At 36.8% G+C, this 18,923-nt stretch overlaps 1 protein-coding gene across 2 annotated transcripts; it reads right to left on the bottom strand.

The window, feature by feature from the left end:
* Window positions 1-659: 659 nt before the first annotated feature.
* Window positions 660-14,927, bottom strand: LOC115625106 (uridine phosphorylase 1). Of its 2 annotated transcripts, XM_030520010.1 has the most exons (5): window positions 14,799-14,927; window positions 12,686-12,753; window positions 3,895-4,018; window positions 2,522-2,869; window positions 660-2,466 (listed from the first exon to the last, which is right to left on the bottom strand). In XM_030520010.1, exons 2-5 carry the CDS (start codon window positions 12,736-12,738, stop codon window positions 1,951-1,953), a joined length of 1,041 nt encoding a protein of 346 aa, XP_030375870.1. In that variant the 5' UTR covers window positions 12,739-12,753; window positions 14,799-14,927; the 3' UTR covers window positions 660-1,950. The 2 variants fall into 2 exon arrangements, with proteins under 2 accessions (XP_030375870.1, XP_030375869.1); XM_030520009.1 differs by lacking the exons at window positions 12,686-12,753; window positions 14,799-14,927 and adding an exon at window positions 5,886-6,087.
* Window positions 14,928-18,923: the final 3,996 nt, after the last annotated feature.

The following is an 18,923-nucleotide window of genomic DNA, read 5'->3' as shown; positions in this document are numbered from 1 at the left end:
AAACTCGTGTTGCCTGGATATTAGAAGACAGGCAGACGGACATGGTATATCGATTCGTCTAGTATGACGAGATGAATTAACAATATTAATATTTTATGGGGTCGGACATACTTTGTTTGTTTTATTTTTTGATTTTCCCCCCACTTAAGTTGATGAGTCAAAAATCCGTCGACGGTCACTGTGGTTACCTGACATATAATCACTTACCCGGTACTTAATGCTCAGATCTAGCCACCTAACAGCAATGGCTCTTCGGCGAGAGCCAGTTTGAGTGATTGGTAGACAAAGATCCTGAATTGCGTGGCCGACACCATTTTGGCGTTATGTCCGTTCACCTGGAGAGCCTTTATTTGTACTTTCTGCCCCGCTTTGCTTCCTTTAGCAGCTTGAACGTGGCCGTGTAGGAACTTCGTTGGAGATTCTCTTACACAAATTATTTTGCACATTTTAAATGGCAAAAGTGTGGGTTACACATCTTCAAATTGGTGAACTAAAGATATTAGTTATTAGCTTTATTTTATAGTTTTATTGGGTAGACTAAGTAGAATCTATCGATCTCATAGAAATATTTTGATGAACAATTTATTTCTAATTTGTTGAGTTCGAGAGACTGTTTTTGTTTCTTCATATATTCGTCATAAAGTTGTTTAATTACAATATAACTTGTATTTCAATTTATTTATTTTTTTAAGTTTAGAATTGTTTCATATTTTCATACGTACATACATATAATTTAGTATATTGAATCTAATATGATAAATTGTGGGTTTTTGGTTTAGGTTGTGTGTGCTTTTTCCTATTTAGCAACATTAATAAAAACGGCACAGTTTAACAATTAGGTTTAACAAATGTTTAAGAATTACAATTACAATAAATACATACATATACATATATATAGTATATATGAAACATTTTCAATTATCTTATTGGAGTGCCTTGGCAAAATAACAATAATTAACAACGTCTTTACTTTCTTGTTCGATTTGTTTTTAACTATTTTTAGTCATGCCAATGCGATCAACAACTTTAATTAGTTAATTGTAAAAAATGTTTTTGTTTTTACTATTTTTAATTGCAATGCCATAGAGGATCACGTTTTCGATTGAAACACAATGCGTTCATTTTCAATTTGTATATGTTATTGGAATGTTTTCGATATCATTTAAAGCATACTTAAGTATCTAAATAAAAATAATTTTAAATTAGCTAGTGAGGGAGTTTGTTTGCATAGCAAAATTGATCTAAAAAAGACATAACAAGCTTAGAAATTTTCAATTAATAACTAAGGTCACTACGATTATAAAACCTGGATACTTTAACGCAGAATGTGACTTGAGGTCAGGATCAAGTATTTATTATACACATATCACTATAACCAGGGAATCAAACGGAACCCAAACTTTTTATGTAACCCTAACAGATAACTAAACCCAATACTATACATTTTTAAGAGCTGTTTATTGTTAACCAACATTCATGAAACTACAAAGTCGTATCAAAACTGAAACTATCATTCCGTACAATTTTGGTTCTTCTATGGTCGCATCCTTTAATTTATCGGGTAGAAATTTAATTTTAGACGATTCGGAATACTATGTCATTAGGCTGGCAACTATCGGAACAAGAAGTATCTTGTAAATTGAACAGATATTTTCAGTTGTTTTTCCCAACTATTATCCCGCCCAGTTTTACAAAAGGGCTATTGTATACCGACTGAAATACCAATGTACCAAAACGGAACTCAGAAAAAAAAGATCCAAGACAGAACGAAACATAAGTGTCACTGCGTACCAGAACCGGAAATTTAGCCGAATTGAGATTCGGATTGATTCCCTGATTATAAAACATCATAGACACTATACCATATATGCAGTTGGCTTTGAAGTGATGGAATATCAAAAATATAGCCCGCCCAGACACAATCCACCCGCGCAACCCACCCTTGCCGATCTAGTCATGTGCCTGAGATTCCTGTTGTACGAACGTGAACCGTCGGGGCGATTTGATCGAGCCCTGATGCCCCAAAAGAGACTTCAGCTGTCCGTTTTGTGCAAGAACCTTGCGTATATAGCGTGAGACGAGGATCTGGGGGCGTTGTTGCCACTCGTGCATCACCTCTTTAGGTGCGTTCACCTGGTCGCCGTTAAGACGGTTCAGAATCGCGACGCACACGACGGCCGCCTTGATTCCCGCATGATGTGTAAGCGCCGCGAAAATAGTGCTTTCCATCTCGATGTTGACGACTCCGTGCTCGCGCAGCTTCTCCAGATATGCCATTTTTTCGTTCTCGCTAAACTCACAAAAAGCACCATCCAGACGACCCTGGCCCTCGTAGAAGTCGTTCGTGCAGAGGGTTTTACCAATTATGGTGTCGTAAGGATCATCAGCACTAGCCAACGACTTCAGCTCACGTGCCAGCTTTTTGTCCAGCTTGGCCGGGCGGTGCACCGTCTCGCCAAGAATCGTCTGGAAAAAATCAGTGTTTGTAGGAAATATTTAAAAAGCTGTTCGACCTACTTACGAATTCATGTGAGTTCCGCAGCTGGCCGTCCAGAGCGTCGTCCGTTATGATGACCGTGCCACCCTCGATTCCTATACCGCCGCAAGTGCCAATGCGTATGAAGATTGGATCCCGGCACTTGGCGTGGTACATAAGCTTGATCATCTCGTGCATCAATATGCTCACCGAAGGCGTTCCCATGCCGTGACTCACGCAAAGCACAGGGCCAACTTTGTACATCGAGTAGCGGTACGAGTAGGCACTGATGTCCTGCAATTGCATTCCCGCTGGCAGCTTGTAGCCGATTTCGTTCATTATGAAGTGTGCAAAGTTATCCATGCGCTTTGGTGTCCCGCCCATGCAAACGAACTGGTGAGTCGAAAAATATGTAAAAGTAAACAAGAAATCATTTTAAGTCAAGGTTTATCACCAAAGTTTCAATAAGCTAACTAAAAATTGATTTTCCTGATTTATTGATCTTAACTCATCTTAAGGACCCAAATGGCCAGACGACCATATGGCAGATGCCATATAGAGAATAAGTCGTCAATATCTGACGGTTACAAATTATTGCGATTCGCCTTCAAGCTACATTCCATTTATCAGTTGACTATACATTCTTGTATGTGATTATTTTATAGTTAGTACTTAATAGTTTTTTAAAACGTTCCTGAAAACTAAAAGGTTATATTATTTTCACTCTGAAATATTGAAACTCCCAGAACGAAGTAGGTGAACCCCATGTTAGTATGTGTTATTATTATTCTTTCACGCAGATGTGTCCAGACAGTATTGAAGAAACTATTTGAGCCACCATAGAAACGATATGATTGAAAACGCTTCTTTGTATAACAACTTTAAGCGGTTTTATCTTCCTAAATAGTTGGGTATGGTCTCAACGATTCACAAACTAAAATAAGTATTGAATATTTTATTTGAAAATTTGTAAAACGATGAGTTGAAATTGGAAACTGGCTCTAACAATCAAACAATTTTATTTACACTCACTATGTAGGTAAACAACACCATATTTACATCAGCTCTTAAATGTTTGTATGTATACATCTTTCAATCTAAGATACAAACATAAGCAGCTAACATCGCATATATGTATGTATGTATTTATTACCTTACTATTTGTTATGTAAAATTCAAAAACATCGCAAAAATCAAGCTATTTTTGTTTTTTTCATTCTTATCAGCGATCAAAACAACACACAAAAGGAAAACACAATCCTCTTGCTCGTCAGCTGCCTCGATTCGCATATATGTAGCAGCAGTGTTCTATAACGTATTACGCATTGAAGAGTACTTGTGGGGTAGGGTTGTCAAACATTTGATTCTTGAAGAATAAATACAACAAGGACACACGACTTTTTTTACAACTTACTCACCTTAATGTCGCCGAACATTTCTTTCAAATCATGGCTCTCGTTTCCCAAAGCCAAGTGATACAAGATATCCTGATCCATTAGCTCGATGTTAGGGTTGCGCAATTTAACGGTTCCATCTGAGTAACTGAAATAGTTCAAATTGTAAAAATATATTGCAAAAAACCGAAATATTTTGTATCTATCAACTTAATCTTCACATTTGTCTTGTTTAATTTTGCATGGTAATATTTAAATAAGTCTGAAGACCAGCGGAATTATTTATCATTAATATAATTTAAATGTAGTCAAACATTAAGCAGACTAGAAGTGGAGCCAAATTGTATCAGCATTTTAGGTAAAATAAATAAAAATATTAAATAAATAACAAATAATGGGCAAATATTCAAACACAGAGCACCAATTAAATATAATTGGCGGCTTCACGAAACTTAAGTTAAATGTGAGAGAGTGTATTCATTCTATTTACGTCCATCAGAAGCCCCCAATGCGGTCTCAATTTTCTGACTATATACATATGTATGTACATACATATATGGACCTTATATACGTACATTCATATGGGTATACATATACACATACATATGTACATATAAGTGGATTCATAGTGAAGTGATGTGAAGTAGTGTGCCCAAGTACCAAAAGGACCTGCGACCCAGCATTGGTCATTGCAATTGATGAGATGATTTTTAAGTCGACCCACATAATCCGCGCTTACTGGGCAGACCTCTTGGACAATGTGGTCGAAGGAATGTCGTTCAGCGGAGAAGGATGGGATGCCACTAACCAAGGATTGCAGCTGCTGCCGTGGACTGGAGTCGGTAAAATACCTCCTGTAGTATATTATCTATACACTGCATAACAATTAATTTTATTGTGTGAGCAATAAAAAGTCACATTAGAATTGAAAGTAACGAAGGTTCACGATCACGATTTGTTGTTACGTTCAAGAAATCACGACCACTCACGTTTACACACGCATTCTTATTGAAAATGTTTGAACAAAATTACGAGTGAATGTTTAGCGTTATCAAGAAATGATTAATAAGGGGAACAAGCAGAAGTGGAGGAGCGAATATAGCAAAACAAACAGAAATTAATCTAAAAGGCATGTACACACATATTTACTTGTTGTCTTAGCATTGACCTTGAGCAATCAAGTTTGACTTTGATATTGATTACTTTTTGTCTTTTAATCCCCCCTCGAATTTCTAAAAACATGTGTTTATAAGGTGAGTTGCTGGCAGAAAAAACATAAACTGAATCATTTGATTTCTGAAATTCTGGCAAGAGAAAGTGGGCATAATATATGATATCGGTATTGCTATGGTGATTGTGAGGAATAAACGCAAACAATTAAAGCACGAATATCAAATTTATGGGCAGGCCGATTTGTTAGTACAAGTGCAGCGATTCCGACACACCTCCATTCAGAGACACTCCCACACATCCTTGCCAATCTTTACATACTCATATATGTATACATGTACGTACATATATTTGCGTGAGTATATCTTTGCTCACAAATATTTGCATATAAGCTGCCTTAGTAATGCTACATAACTGATTATTCTAGTCGGAAATCATTTCAGATATTGCCGATAGCTGAATAAAGCATCTACAGCCTTGCACTCTCTTAAAATTTGCGCTTTCATCTGTATTTCGAAATAGTATTTTTATTGATCTGCTCAGCTGTCACTACCGTTATACATCGCCACAAATATTCGTAAAGCTCATTACTTTTGAAATCACTGACTTCCCTAAACTTCTTACTAGCATGTTAGGTTAGACGATGCGGATTACTCGTGGAAGGTATTCAATGGCAAATAATTTTCCTTGGCTTGTGGAAACAAATTCTAAAACACTGTCAGCATTTTGGCGCCAAAATTGCATATGCATTTATGTAGGGAAACCGCTGAGCAACCCCTAAACACGCAGCTGACTACACATAGATCTACGCCTGCGACCGGTTTCTTAGGGCATTGCATCCTCACCGCGTTACGTAGCGCGTATAGGCGTCTTCCTCCTCGTCGTCCTTGAATGGTGTCACTTGGTTCCGATCGTGGTGCACTTTGAAGTCCTTATCAGTAATAGTGGGTGCCATAATGTCACAATGTCCTCCGAGGTAAGTTTGTGTAACAGTTTATTTAAAAGCCTACTTGTGCGTTGGCACAACCCGGTAAACCAATCGTACACTTCAACGCTTCACGCGAAACTAAAAAAGTGTGCTAGCGTTTGCCGCTCTTATATAATAGGCCGCCAGCACAGAAACACAAACAAACACAAAAAAAGCAGTGTGCGCTAGTGGCTCACTGCCGTAAGCCTGAGTTGTGAGCGTAACAGAGCGTTAACAGGCGTTGTTAACAGCTGTTACTGTTGCTCTGTCTGGTAGTGTTTGTACATTTTGGGAGTTGATTTAACATGTTTTATTTTAATGGTTTGATAACAAAATAAATGGAAGTTCAAACTAAATTGGTCGTAAGTAAACCGTAACATGAAATGTTTAAACGAAAATGTAATATATGTATGTACATGTATTGTATGAATGCCTTCAAGGTTGAGATACGGACGAATGTTAATGACCTTTAATATTAGTTGATTAGAATTGCTGTCGTTTTCAATGCTTTCTTCGGATGCGCACAATACGTGCAATTTATTTTAGTTAACACTTGATCCCGCATAACATTTTTGCGTAATTGTACTTTACTGTTATTGTATATGCATTGCAGTCGCCTTTGATTGCTGCCACAGAATGCAACATGCATAACAAACAGGGTGCCCAGCGAGAACATGCTTATAAACATACAAGGTACATCCCTATAAAATTTGAAATCGATTCTCCTCAAGTAACCAGTGGTGGTTTGTTTGTTCTACGCCGCACTCTTATTGGCGTATGTACACATGTACATATTGTGAAGAGTTCAGAAATGTTACTTGATTTCGATACACAAACCGGTATTATTGCGGTATGTGACGCAACTTTGGTATTTAACGCGAAACAGTTTGCAACGATTTAAATTAAAACAAGTTCTACGATTTTCTAATCGGAATTAAGAATTAAGTTTGCATATTTGATTATTTGATTAAAACATTTACGTTGATTGGTGAGAATCGTTTATTTCTTATTTAATCACCTCACCATAAAATATACAAAGATCTGTACAATTCCAAATTCTGAAGATTAAAATGGATTTTTATTCTAAAACTGGAAAGTCTAAAATATTTAGAACATTTAAGTAAAGCTCACGACAGAGATCAAGCGCTTTATGGTTTGTTTTTATACCTCAATGCAACATGTCTGAAATTAAGCAAGTGGAAAATATTACATTTAATCAAAATTGACCATCGTAATGAATCATACAGACACGTAACTGAAGGTATTTGCTAAATATAGCTCTTATAGTCTCCAAGATCCAGGTGTTCATACGGATGGACAGACGGACAAACAGACAGATAAAACGTTAATTGAAAAACGCTTTGATGACGTTTATTGTATTCTTACGACCGAACGGATAAATGGTTATACAAGTACGATATTCGCTCCAAAAAGTATCAGCTATAAAATGTCTTTAGTACTTGGACATTAGCTCACAATATACCCAACTGTGACTCACAATCGGTACCAACGCCATAATGTAGAGTAGTCCTAAACATATGCATAGAATACGCTGTAACGCTAATGGATAGGAGTATGCTAATTTAGAGCGAATGTTTGTAACATATGGACAAGCAGGCGTGATATAGCCAAGTCTGTTTGTACTAACAAAATTTGAAATCACATATTTTCCTAAAGAGAGATTGGGTTATTTTCGAATGCCATTAGTTTTATTTAAAGCTCTTGTAATTATTCGAGTTCTTGACCAATTTGGCAATTACATCCTCTAAAAATTGTAGTGGCATAAATGTGATTTCTTCTAGTGGAGTGGTAGACACCTTGTACGATTTGGGAGGTGAACAATAAAGGTGGTAGACACACACACCCATTATTGTCAGAGCAGCCCAAATGCTCATTTCATCAAACTAGAGAATTTTGAAAGCATTCATTTAATGTGTTTCGACATCATCGTCACCGTCACCACCATCGTCATTTGTTAGATACATTTTCAGCTTTTTTTCGTCGAAATCGTAAAAGTCGCACATTTTTGTGTTTGTGTTTGCGTGAGCGGATTGTGCAGATACGAATAAGCACAGAAAACAAAATGCAGATAACACAGAAACGTCAGCAGTAGCAGAAATTGATTTGGCGAAATACCAGAAAAGAGCAAAACAAGAAATTGCTAGGCAATTATAAAATGGGGGCTCGCCTGTTAACCAGAGCCGGCAACTCTGTCTTCGAACGGTGTAAGTGTGAGTCCGACTCTGATTCCGATTTGAAACGTGAACGGTTGGTTGTCAATGAGAATTGAAGGTTGAGTAATACACGTGAGAAAACAAAAGAGAGAGTAACGGTATAAAGTTAAGTAAGAAATGCGGCCAATTGCGAGCAAGTAGTGGCTGGAAATGGACAACTGACAGCTGGCCCATTGATTGGGCTGGCGGCGCGAATAGTAAATAGCTTTTTAACTGGTTTTACGTAAACAAACCACTCGTACGATATGTGTATAGTATGGAGTAAATATGTATGTATAGACGAACTGTTGTTACGGGCTCTATTAACTGGGAAAATATTGATTTTCACTGTATCCGATGTCGGCATATGCTTTTAATTTTATTAATGGCTGAGTCATCGGGTGAAATTATTTATCTATATTTTGTTTCGTTGTGCAGTGAGGAGTGAAAAGTGTAAAACAATGCGATAGTAGAGCTCCCGATTTCAACAGCACTTTCTTGCAATTGAGATTGGATTACAAGACCTTGGCGCCCCAGCTTAACCCTTTACATTTGCTCTGCACCGACTCTCGTCGGGTCATCAAAGCCGTTTGTCTACCACTTTTGTTTAATTGTTGACACTTGTCGTATGTCATCCGGCAACTCAAACCCTTCAGTCGGTAATACCGAGCGCATACCTGAGTGCTGCGCAATTCTTTGGCAATACACTAATTGCTGGCTGTCCTTGACTTGCATGGTCTGGGCTGGCTGTTATGCAAGTGCACCTGACACTGATAGTCTTAATCAGCCTTATAATTCCTCAACTTCTACGTAATTGGTCAATGCAAATATAATGCGCTTTGCGGGGACTTAACAGCTCTAAGAGAAAACATACTCGTATTTATTTTATTAAGGGGCAGTAATGTTTGCATAGCAAATCACTTCCAACTTTTGAAACCAGAGACCCACAGATAATAACATTTCAAAATTGTACATACAGCTTTATTATACTTAATATGCTATTTTCTAAGTGCAATGTGTGTGTATTCTAGACGTATATATAATTTAATATAGCCTGACGTAAAAACTTGCAATTCGTTCATTATAACTTCGCACGATTTAATGGCAATGTCTGGATGGTGATTGTTTACGTAACGTCAGGTGTTTGGCGGCATACGACTTACGCAATTCCGACGATAGTGCTCGGGACCTGGAAGAGACCTATAAAAAAGTTATATGGAAAGTGCCTTTGAAGTGTGCGGGTATTTAATTGCATTCCTTACAACTGTGGCAAGTGCGACATAAAAGCCACGTTTATTGAATTTGTCCAGAAGACTATGAACGTTTTCCCAAGATGTAGTCCATATTGTTGCTTCTCCTGCTGCAGTCAGGAGGAGCATCTTCAGAATAATTAAAAAAGGCAAACGCCCACGCACACTAACGCAGTTGCCGTTTGAAGGTCATTACAGGCTTCGATTGTGGCATGAGCTTATGCCAAAGAGAAAATATAATTGCGGAAAATGCAAATCATTCTGTAAAATATTTAAGAGCAAGCAATTTTCCTTACAGTGCGTAGGAATAAAAATGCAATTAATTTTAAATGCGTTGACAAATCTCTGGCTCAGCGTCTATGTATATTGACGTTGGCAGACATTGGAAAAATCAGTGAGCAGTGCGCCAAAAAGGGAAATGTCACCAAACATTGCATTACTCACGCATGACCGATAAAATTTTGAACATTTTGTTTGGCCAACCGCCGAATTGGCGTCTTCCCAATGCCTCCCAAAGGGTTCTCAATATTCAGGCGCAGAGGTCAACAACAACAGCCTACTGCTTCGTAGTCTAAGAGATAACATACAACGACTGCTTCCCTAGTGCTAGCCACGACCTTCGCCTACGCGCCCTAATGTGGGCCAAGAGCATTTAATTGTGTAGCATACTTTTTAGACGCCCCTATAATAGCAACAGCTGCCTCAAGCTCCAACAAGTTTGACAAGCCCATTTAATAGCTTTTCAGAGTACAGTTTTATGTCAATGAAAGCTTATTAGTGTAGCTTTTGGAATAGAATACTTGTATTTGCTCACTTTATTTTGATTTAATTTGATTTGAACTTAGTTCACTGCGCTTCTTGAGGGCAAACTCTTCTTATTTGTATATACATTTTACATCTCTGGGATGGATTTACATTTCATTCGTTCGTATTCGTTCTATCGTACTAGACCAGGAAAATCTCTGTATTTATTTCATCCTGTGTCCACTGTGTATAGCTATGTATATTACTTGCAAACTTAACTTTTAAATGGCATTAAAAAGTTTAATCACATCACAACGTTAATTGTCATTTAAACCCTCAAGTCGTGATGTGTTTTTTCGGTAGTTGTCATAGAGATGTTGGACTGCTATTTCAGAGTTTTGTTGTTTCAAATAATCTTTGATTTAACACTTTTTTCATCTCTTATAGAGTCCCATATAAGGGACAAATAAACATGCAGAGAGACTTTCATTTATTATACTCTGTATATGAAATGTACATAGTATTAGGCTTGCGGTAGGTGAAAAATGTAACAAGTAGAAGGAGGCGTGGCAGACCCCACAATATATATATATTCTTGATGAAAACTTAATTCTCACAGACACAGCTAGAAACACCAAATTTTGCAGACAAATTCCTTATGTTTGTACTCCCCCCTATAGGAGACTTTACAAGACTTCGTTCATATAATCAAATAGATCTCGAGACTATAGTTGCTAGATATAATTACAAAGTACAGGGTTTATGAAACCCTAAGAATTAACCTAAACGCAACTATTTCCACAAACAAACAAAATGGGACTACATCTAATTACAGGAGCCTACAACTGCGATCCATAGGATTTAGTTTTGTAAAGACACTACTAGTCCATGAATAATCTTTTAAATCTCTTCGAATTGCTTTGTGTTTCTGTTTAATAATATTAACACTTTATTCAAATGTGACCTATATAAGTACATATTCTATAATTTATTGAAGTAATGTTCTATTTTCACTTAACAGCTAATTGTTTTTGAAACTTTTCTCGCAATTACTTGTGATCGCAGTACAGAACCATGGGCGTATCGAAAGGAAACAAGATAACAAACAGAATTTATTAAATTTTATTTAATGATTAGTGCAATCAATTAATTCGATAACAGATTGAAGATGATTTGAACCTATCACCAACATCTATAGAATCTGCTGGTAAATGTTATTGCTTTGTTAATTTCAATTATATTTTTATTTCGATACAAATTTTGATTTGTTCTAAGATTTTCTGAATTATTGTTTAATACACGTCAAAATTGAACATATAAGCATATCAACAAAGCCATAAATAAATTTACCTTTTATACTAAATATCTATTTATAGAAATAAAATAAATAAAGTCTTTCCAAAGTCTGGCATTATGCCAGCGTTTAAATAGAACAAAATGAAAAAAAAGAACATCTAAGTCTTAAGATCGAAACATAAAAAACTAATTCTTTAACTAGTTATTACTGTTTAATTGCACAATGAAGTAATTTCTGCCATTGGATACTAGTTGGATATTCTGATATCCAATTAACATTTTTAAGTTAGAAAGTTCCTTCGGCCATAGAAAATATACCTGTCAATAGTTTTGGCATTGAACCGTCAATTTGAAGAACAACAACCAACGTTAAAATGCTGTTTTACAAACTAACTGGTGGTCGATGCTATTAAGACTGGCAGCTGCAAAGTTCAAAGTGCAAATTTGTTACGTCGCTTGCTCTTCCCATTCGGTTGATATTGCTGTTGTTGACAAAACTTTTTAACAATGAATTGAAGGAAATGAAGTAAACAAAAGTTAAAGTCAATTTCATTGCGCTATATGCCAACATTGCCATTTTTATGTCTGCTCATGGCTTTAAATGTTCCTTTCAGCTTTGAGTTACTTTTATACCCTGTACCCATAGGGTGAGCGGGAACATGTATGTTCGTCTGTATCAGCGAAAGGATCTCAAATTACCAAACTTGGAGTCCAGGTTCCCCTAACCCCTAGAGAGATAGAGATTGTTAGTTTTTTTGTGATTTTTCTAACTTCTGCAACTCTTGGAATTTCGAACTAAAACTTAGTAATTATATTAAGTTAGTGGTCATGTGTCCGTATGTTCAGTTTCGTTATGATCGGTCAATTCAGAAAAAATTATAATCATTGATCTAATTTCTGCCCAAGCTCTGTCCGCAGCTGATGTTGTTGTTCTTGTGGCAGCTTTGCTGCCAATATACACATACAAGTAAACACGCATGGATACGATTCTGATGTAGATGTACTTATGTTGTGGGAAAAGAACAAACTGTACCTTTGTATGTATGTATTAAAATTGTTTAAAATTGAATAATTTATTTAATACCTAAAATTTTTTTAAAAATATTAACTTAAGAATAGACTTAAGCCCGACTCTAGCATTCCTTTTTAGTTCATACTGCTTCTCCTATACTTACTCATCGATTTCCTCTTCGGAGAGCGAGTGACTATTACTGGGTAGTAACGACATCTTGAGCTAGCGGTACTGCAATTAAAAAAGAGAAGGGAATGATTAAATATATGTACTTTCTGAGAAATTGTGCCAGCTTTCTATGAGCAATTTGGCGAATTGGCGCCCCCGAACGGTGGAAAAGTAGAGCCTACTCTTAGGCGGGCTCAACAAATTCACACATCCACGTGGTAACTCCTAACAGGGAACAGGATACGCAGGTCGCAAGGGACCTGTCAAATATTGAACGCATAACGCATAAACTTTAATGAGTTTTGTGCGTCGGGTAGAGTGCGAGAACCGCGCACAAAGTATTTTGACAGCTTTTAATTAAAAAGCACCGACGTGACACGTCACGTGCCATTCTCTACATACGTACATATGTATGTATGTAAGTGTTAACGATGTTTTTGTAAATGTGTATGTATGCAGTTAGCCAACAAACGGCTGCACAAGCTGACAAACACAAAATGCAGGGACTGAGCTTGGAAGGACCTTTAAACGGTCGCTAAAGCAAATCGCCAGCGGCCTGCGAAATTGCACCCGCTTTCTCGCTATCTTTGTTGAGATTAATGCTTCGGCTAGTTTCCAAATGCTTCGTTTTTTCCCTCTGACCATTGCTCATTGTTTTTTGTCGCTAAATCCAGCAAGATTTGGTAGATTGAGCACGCAGGACGTGTCACAGGAAAAATAAAGCGAGCAGGCTAAAAGTTATACCACACTTTATTTAGCGCTGTTGTTTTTGCTCTCTTAACAGCTTTTTCGTGCTGTTTTACACAGCTAGAGGGAAAAAGTTCAAGGTTACAATTAACTTGGCCGAATAGACATTAGGGTTTTGACCTGCCCTCTCCTCTTCCGACTTGAAGCTATTTGCTTGATTTTAAATTTGCGTAAATATAATAATTGCTTATGAGTTTATTGAGGGAAGTTTTGAATTAAAATATTTTAAATCTCAAGTGATTGAAGCGTTAAAGAGTGGTGTTTCGGTGTTTCGTTGCATACTCTTCTGAGTAGTTGTTAAATGTTAAAAAACAATACAAAATGTAGACAACATGTATATTTTACAATTTAGCTAAAACAAACGATTTCTATAGCAAGACATTTAATTTCAACAACAAACCAAAAGTTCGGAGCAAGGAAAGCAAAAAAAGGAGCAAGCACCTTCGCCCGGAGATCTTGGCGCATACACTGCATTCTGATGTACAGCAATCCATCTGGTAAAATAATAAGTATGCACTAAAAAATTATTTGGAAAAAGTGAGGGTCTCTTCCAATTTCAATTCATATTGCGATTTGAGAAAAATGTTTGTATTTTTATTGCAAAAAGTAAACTAATTTATAAATTAGGATTTGAAAAATGCATTTAATTGTGTGTTTCTCTGAACAATTACTATATTACATATATTTTGGTGCAATCCGATACAAACAAATGCATTGCATTGATAATGTTGTATTGTTGATTGATAGTTGTGTTTTGATAATTGTGTTTTGTGCGAATCACCCTATTATCATTAGGACGCAATACGTATTTTGAATTTGAATTTGCGCACCCACTAAGAAAATAGAAAAGCTGCTACGTGCAACTCTAGCAACCTTGAAAGCGTTTAACGAACTTTTGGTTTGGTATAATAAACAAACGTCATCAAAATAGGTGAAATAGATATACAAATAACCACGGCAACGAGAGAGCATTTTGCATTTGGCTAAAAACTTTTTCAATTTCTGGATAGAAGGGGAAACTAGGGAAAACAATTCAAAAAAAAGTCAGACACTGTGCAGATGTGTCAGTATCAGTGCAAGAATGTGTGTACTTGTGTATATGAGTATATGCGACAGGACATTATCCTGCCAACAACTTGGCAAAGTAGAACTGAGCTATTGATTTTCTTGCTCCTGTTAATGGGCCCACAAGCCAGCAGGCAACAAGGCAGTAATGTGTTGGCTCCTCTTGTATAATTTATTGTCTTGACGCAATGCAAACAAATTGTACGTGAAATTTGTAGAATCAACAAATAAAAGACAGCAGGTGTGCACACGCAGCTCTCTCTATTCATTGACCAAGTTTTTAGAGGAAGACTTACGTAAAAAGTTAACGTTGATTGCAGACGACGAGGAACCCAAAACAACAGTTTTAGTTTTCAGTTGTTCGACAAAATGTATTTGAAAGCGCGCGCGAAAGGAAAATAGTTCACTAGGTAGATATGTTTTTAAATTTTGTAAAGATTCACAGAATGTAGAATGTTATGTTTATTATCTACATGAGCTGCTTATAAATTTTGTGGAACACAAAAACGATATCGCCGAGTTTTACCACAGCGTTGAAAGTATAAACTGCGAGGAAAACACACAAACACACACGTCCAGAGCTGTGCGTAGTTCAACACTGACTGACTGCCAACTGATGGGACTGTGCAGGAGCTCGTGCTGCTGGCCGCAGTCGAGGCGCTGCTCGAAAGTGGCTCAACTTCGAATGTGTTGAGGCTGAAAGGAAACGAATGAGGAGCGGGCACACATCAAACTGACTCAAACACTTATTGTGTGAGCCAGCGCTAAATTGCTGTAAAAATTGAGCAAGTGTGAGAGAGAGAGTGAGAGAGAGATGTAGAGCTGGTAGTAGAGACTTGTGTGTGCAAAAGTTAATTACAATGTTGACGGCCAATTACGCAAAGCAAAAGCGAAAACGGAAAGTTAGCATTCAACACTCACGACCACAAACTTACTATAATACTAATTTCACTCAAATCTCACTCACATGGTGTAGTCACATGTTTTGTTGTATCTGCAAAATAATAGGGTTGGGGTGAAGAGTGTTGGTTTTGAAGGTGGTTGGGCGACACGTGCAACAGCTTTGAGCGCAGACTCAGCATCAGCAGCTGGTTCAACCCATCCTGGACTCGATGGCAGTTCGGCTGCTTCGTCTTTTCTGCTTTCGTGTATCAAAGGTCTGGTCAGCAACATGCTTCTTTATAAATGACACACACACAAACACAAAAATGTATGTACATATATATCCCAACGGACCTACAGGGATTCCATCTAAATATTCTTAGGCACTTGTCGTTAATGCTGTTAGGCATTCATTCTTAGTGCCCGTTTTAAAGCCCGAATGGGGTTTTAATTAAATTAAACTAACAGAGCTTCAATTTCATTTTGCACCTGTGGCGTATGCGTAATGCGCCATGGCACAAAGCACTGTACTGTATCTGGTTGGATAAACAGTACGTGTGTGTGTACATAATTTTTTGCATATGTGAACAGGCCATTAAACGAGTTCTATTAACTTTTTACGTCAGCCATAAAAGCTCCCCTGTTTTTTAAATAATTGCATTACAGTGTTTTGTTTTTTTTATACATTTTTTTATACACATTTATATAAATCGACAGTTTTCTGTATAGTATAGTAGTATAGTGTATGCAAAATATATGATTCATCATATATGTATGAATATAAAACATGAAAGGAATGCTAAAGTCGAGCAGGCTCAACTCTTAAATACCCTGTACCACCCCACAAAAAAAGAAATTAAATTAATTTAATTAAATTAATATTTTAATTAAATTAATAAATTAATTTAATTTAATTAATTAACTAAATTAAATATAAAATATTCCATACATTCATACATACATTTACATTTACATCAGAATCTATGCGTGTTTGTGTACTTGTACATACATATGTATTGAGCCTGGTTATATGGCTATAACTTTCTTTCTGATCAACATATCATAATGAATTATACGGATATATAATCACTATCTGGATGTGTCTACCAAATTTTAGTTCAAAATTCCAAGAATTACGGGAGTTATAGGAAATCGGGAAAAATGAACAAACTCGTACTTTCTCGGGCTCAGGAGAATCTGTATACCAAGTTTGGTTATTCTAGCTCTTATACTTTCTGAAGTTAAAAGTATTAAAAGCATTTCACATTGCAATACCGACTGGTGAGCGCATTTCTACTCGCTCGTTAATTCGCTGTTTTAATTAAGTACGAGAAGGTACGCTTGACCGCCATTTGACATTGGCATTCATTCAAATATATACATCTATGTACATAGCAGCCGTTTTTGTTGATTGCTTAATTTCTTGGATTTTGATTCGCATGGTCATGCCTCGCTGCCCGTCGACAGACATTACAGAGACTCGCACACACTCACCAACAAACAAACACACCCGCATAAGCATAGACAATAAGTTTAAATTACAGATTAAACATAAAGACCGAAAAAATTCAAAAGCATACGAGTATATACATAGTACGCAGCTACAATGGAAAGCATTAAGTGAACGAAGCGCGCAAAAATTTCTGCGTATTTTGATGAATTTTCTTAATAGACAGACAAGCTGGTGGGCGGAGTAGAGTAGTAGAGTTCTGGGTTTTAATGCATAAATTGTATTTGCCAAAATTCGAAAAATGAACGAGTCACAACGAAATTGCTGGAAGTCTTTAATCATTTTATAAGTACGAACAAAGCATAATTATTCTGTTATGTCTGGTTGTTGTTGCTTTTATGCACGAAATCAACAAACGACTTGAAATACGTACATATGTACATACATATATGTGCCTTTAGCGCTCGCCATTCAAATATTTGTATTTGCATTGTTCCTGTGTCGTCATAAGTGCCAGTATATAGTATGCCCGCATATCGCTCATACGCAGCGTTGGCTTCCCCCAGACCTTTCCAGCCCGAAGCAAGCCATAAGGCATCGCAAGGACGCTACCCATTCCTGCACGCTCTGTAGGCCTGCTTTGTATTATTTTGTTTATTGTTATTCATTTTTGAGCAACTTTCTGGTTTCATTTGAGCGTCTTGTTGAGTGAACAACAATGGGAACACATTTTACAGGACAAAAAAAGTACCCTTCGACAAAGCTGCTGGCCGAACTTTCACAGAAATGTGCATATGTATGTACATAATTTAGTATATTCATATTTATTTATTTGAAAATCGTTGAAAAAACTGAATTTAATACAAGTATTAAAGAAATGCAGCATTACGGTACTAATATTAAAGGAGTATTTTAGTCGCCGAAAAAGGCCGCTGTGCCCCGACTCACACCGTGTGATTAGTTTTGCATCAGTGCATGTGTATCTACGGTTGATTAGTTAAATGTAATAAGATATTCCTATATTATATGGTAGAGTTATTTATAATTAGAGTAGTGAACACGAAAAGGAGAGTTACGTGCAAAATTTTATGTATAGCGCTTCAGATGTAGAGACTGAAATTTCTTGTGGGTCTAGAAGGAAGAACGAAATTATTTCTTCCGTCACAGTAGGCTTCTAAATAAAAACTACACCATGCCCGGTTCTACGATCTTGCAAGGTAGAGAGATCAAGCAAATATAATGTCACGATAAAGTGGTAATCGTCAATAGGGATTTCATTGAAGGCCTCATATCCTGGCATTTTTTACACTGGGAGGACCATAAATAATGAGCAATATTCCATAAAGAGACTAACGAGACATATCTTGTTTGTAAAATTCCATCGATTATCGTTTTAAGAAACCCAGAACCTCTAGAACCATACTTACAATAGGGGTATTAAAATTAAGCTTGCAATCGAATGTTACATGTTACACCAAGATAGGTAGGTCATTATTAGGTAGGTCATTCTTAAAAAGGACAAAGAGCAATGGATCAAGAGCAATGGCACGCCCGAGGAATTATTTATAAGCTTTGAGATCGGCCTATTAAAAATGACCCTTATGAGGTATTATAGTCAAGTGCGAAGGCGTAGCGGACCCAAAAATGTTTTATTTCTAGTGTTTTTCCAAAACTCTTGCAATTGTGGATTTGTGGGTATAAGATGCTGATAGTGTTGACATATCATGATGAAAAAGGGCATGAGGATGCGCAAGCACTATCCGGAAGCAATTTCCAAATGTAAAATCCCTAAGATTACGAGAGTTATTAAAAGAACAAAAAACGAACCCTTGATTTGTCTAGGGCTTAAGAAAACCTGAACACCAAGTTTGGTTATTCTAAAGCTTTCAATTCAACTTCGAGTAGCACACAAAGTTTGGTAAATATGTACTTGTATATTCGCGCTACCAATAGTAAGATGGTTTTTGAATTTATAAAATGTGATCATTTTAGTCTGGCTTGTGTTGTTCAAACCGATAATCGGCTGCTGCGCCCAGACGCCGGAAGCAATTGCACACGTGAAGGCAGTTATCCTGATACTGACAGGCGT

Source organism: Scaptodrosophila lebanonensis, unplaced genomic scaffold (assembly GCF_003285725.1).
Source record: "Scaptodrosophila lebanonensis strain 11010-0011.00,11010-0021.00 unplaced genomic scaffold, SlebRS2 tig00000072-arrow-pilon, whole genome shotgun sequence".
Taxonomy (NCBI): Eukaryota; Metazoa; Arthropoda; class Insecta; order Diptera; family Drosophilidae; genus Scaptodrosophila; species Scaptodrosophila lebanonensis.
Note: the sequence above shows the minus strand (reverse complement) of the source record. Positions and strands in the feature narration are given on the sequence as shown.